The 3,050-nt window shown below is 46.0% G+C and overlaps 1 protein-coding gene across 1 annotated transcript in view; it reads left to right on the top strand.

Moving 5' to 3' along the window:
• Positions 1 to 2,726, top strand: part of LOC139446625 (ATP-dependent RNA helicase glh-2-like) — a 13,998-nt gene extending 11,272 nt beyond the window's left edge. Inside the window, exon 3 of the mRNA XM_071227906.1 lies at positions 2,553 to 2,726. Coding sequence (XP_071084007.1) covers positions 2,553 to 2,726 — 174 coding nt within the window. The remainder of the gene's footprint in view (positions 1 to 2,552) is intronic.
• The last annotated feature ends 324 nt before the right edge of the window (positions 2,727 to 3,050 follow it).

The raw sequence follows: 3,050 nt of genomic DNA, 5'->3' as shown, positions 1-3,050 counted from the left end.
CATAACGAGGAATATCTCCCCACTCAATTACAATGTAATAGGCGACTATGCTTGTCGTAAAAGGCGACTAACGGGATCGGGTGGTCAGCCTCGCTGACTTGGTTGATGCATGTCATCGTATCCCAATTGTTTGGAACGATGCTCATGATGTCAATCACTTGATTGTCTGGTCCACAGACCGCCATCAAATAGCGGGAATATTGCTGAGTGCGGCGTTAAACAACAAACAAACAAGCAAAGTATGTAAGAAAACAGGGAAGAGAAACATATGGTTCAATATACGGACATACGGGGGGAATCCTAGAAGAGACAGTGCCGCGTGGTCGCACCATTTGCTTGTTTTCATGAGGGCCACAATTCGACGATTCGACAATGGGAAAATGTCCCTTTGAGGATTCCATACATACGTGTACCCACTTCTATATACAAAGAATTGCTGATGTTTTTTGTCAACGGGTTATATATTAACAATGGAAACCTTATAGATTAAAACATATTTTTGACAAGTGTATACAAAAATCTACTTACATTAGGGTCATCAACAAGTTACATCATGTAACAGAATCGTTTTCAGTTATTAGAACGAAGGACAGCCTCCGTGGTCTAGAGGTAGAGCGTCCGCCCGGAGAGCGGAAGGTCCGGAGTTCAATCCCCAGCCGCGACATACCAAAAGACGTTAAAAGATGGTACTTGTTGTTAAATGGCAGAAAAGCTGTTTATGTATTCAGTCTTCAGTCGATGAAAGCTCGCGGGGAACGCGACAGCTGGCTGGCTTTGCTTGAGCCTCTGAAGTCTGTTAGCACCAGTGACGTATTGGTCCTATGTCATCACCCTTAACCCCATTACCTGGCTGATGAGGCACGCCCTACATTTTACCAGTCAAAGAGAAAGTAGTCCTTACTGTGACGGCGGAAGGACCTAGGTGTACCTCGGAGAGGAACAAAGACAGACTCCCTCAAAGTTGTGGTCTTTATTCCGTTATGTGCGTGTTTGCTTGTTACAGGAACATATCATCACATGCGCATACGTTAAAAGATGGTACTTGTTGTTACCCTGTCTGGTGCACGGCATTAAGGGGCTAAAACAAGGACTGGTTGCCTCGCAGTCAGTGTACTGTGTCTGAGTGAGGTATTCATGTTAAACTGCGGCATGGTATCTCAGTGAGCTAGCACTATAAATCGGCATCAGTCCGGACTAGTACAAGCAGCCACACACACACGTGCATGCACGTCGCTATATAAGTGCAATAATATTGGAAGCGACGTTAAACCCAATTTCACCTCACCTCACCCATAGCTATTAGAACGAAGACAGTTTTTAAATCTTGCCTGACGAGTTGTCTGACGCGGATTTTTTGTGCGGAGTTGCGTCCCTTAGGCTTGACCGATGCACGTTGTCTGAAACCCGGATTGTTATGATGATTGGTTTTGGGAACAATCAGCAGCTGTACTCTTCCCTATCTCGGGGAGGCGGTAAATGTTGTTTGTTTTCGAGAGATATCATAATTCAGCGACTTCCCAAAGTCTCCCCACAATGTTGTGAGATGCACCAAAAAATGAAATATTTTAAAAAAAGCTCCCTCATGTATATATTTTCACAACAGAAATTGACACTGGAATAGCACGTATCTTGTTGTGTGTCCTGCATTGCTCGTAAACAATCATGCTTGATTCCCGATGAAGACATTAAACGGATCCGTAGCAATAGCGATGACAAAGTTGCTTTTAGCAATGTAAGATTCCTTCTGCTTGGGAGGTCTGGTCTTGACGGCATCTAATACCAAGGCGTGTTCGGCGACTTCTTCTCAGACCAACTGTAAATGTGAGGTACATGTTTATCTGTCTTCAGCACAATACGTCCACCCATGCCTCCTGGCAACACGTCCAGTTCAACAAGGACACTAACACCTGAGTCTCACGTCCATTTCAACAAGGACACTATTACACCTGAGTCTCACGTCCGACACTAACACCTGCATCTCACGTCCAGTTCATCAAGGACACTAGCACCTGCGTCTCACGTCCAGTTCAACAAGGACACTAACACCTGCGTCTCACGTCCAGTTCAACAAGGACACTATCACCTGAGTCTCACGTCCAGTTCAACAAGGACACTGACACCCGAGTCTCACGTCCAGTTCAACAAGGACACTAACACCTGCGTCTCACGTCCAGTTCAACAAGGACACTATTACACCTGAGTCTCACGTCCGACACTAACACCTGCATCTCACGTCCGACACTAACACCTGCGTCCCACGTCCAGTTCAACAAGGACACTAGCACCTGCGTCTCACGTCCAGTTCAACAAGGACACTAACACCTGCGTCTCACGTCCAGTTCAACAAGGACACTATCACCTGAGTCTCACGTCCAGTTCAACAAGGACACTGACACCCGAGTCTCACGTCCAGTTCAACAAGGACACTAACACCTGCGTCTCACGTCCAGTTCAACAAGGACACTATTACACCTGAGTCTCACGTCCGACACTGACACCCGAGTCTCACGTCCAGTTCATCAAGGACACTAACACCTGCGTCTCACGTCCAGTTCAACAAGGACACTAACACCTGCGTCTCACGTCCAGTTCAACAAGGACACTATCACCTGAGTCTCACGTCCAGTTCAACAAGGACACTGACACCCGAGTCTCACGTCCAGTTCAACAAGGACACTATTACACCTGAGTCTCACGTCCAGTTCAACAAGGACACTATCACCTGAGTCTCACGTCCAGTTCAACAAGGACACTGACACCCGAGTCTCACGTCCAGTTCAACAAGGACACTAACACCTGCGTCTCACGTCCAGTTCAACAAGGACACTAACACCTGAGTCTCGGGGAGTTGCTTATTTTTACCTTCAACGAATAAGGGACTGTTATTTCAAAACATAGGGTTCACGTGTTTGCACGCAATGGTATCAAAGACGCTAAACTAACGAAATCACTTGGCGTTGAATTTGATAAATTATATTGCTTAAGAAGGTTGAAAGCTTCCTATTTGGGAATAAGTAATGCTTCTTCGAAACAGGATCTGTATCAGCATT

This window comes from Haliotis cracherodii, unplaced genomic scaffold (genome assembly GCF_022045235.1).
Source record: "Haliotis cracherodii isolate W230 unplaced genomic scaffold, xgHalCrac1.p SCAF_6, whole genome shotgun sequence".
Classification (NCBI taxonomy): Eukaryota; Metazoa; Mollusca; class Gastropoda; order Lepetellida; family Haliotidae; genus Haliotis; species Haliotis cracherodii.
The sequence above is the reverse complement of the archived record's forward strand: the minus strand, read 5'-3'. Positions and strand labels throughout refer to the sequence as shown.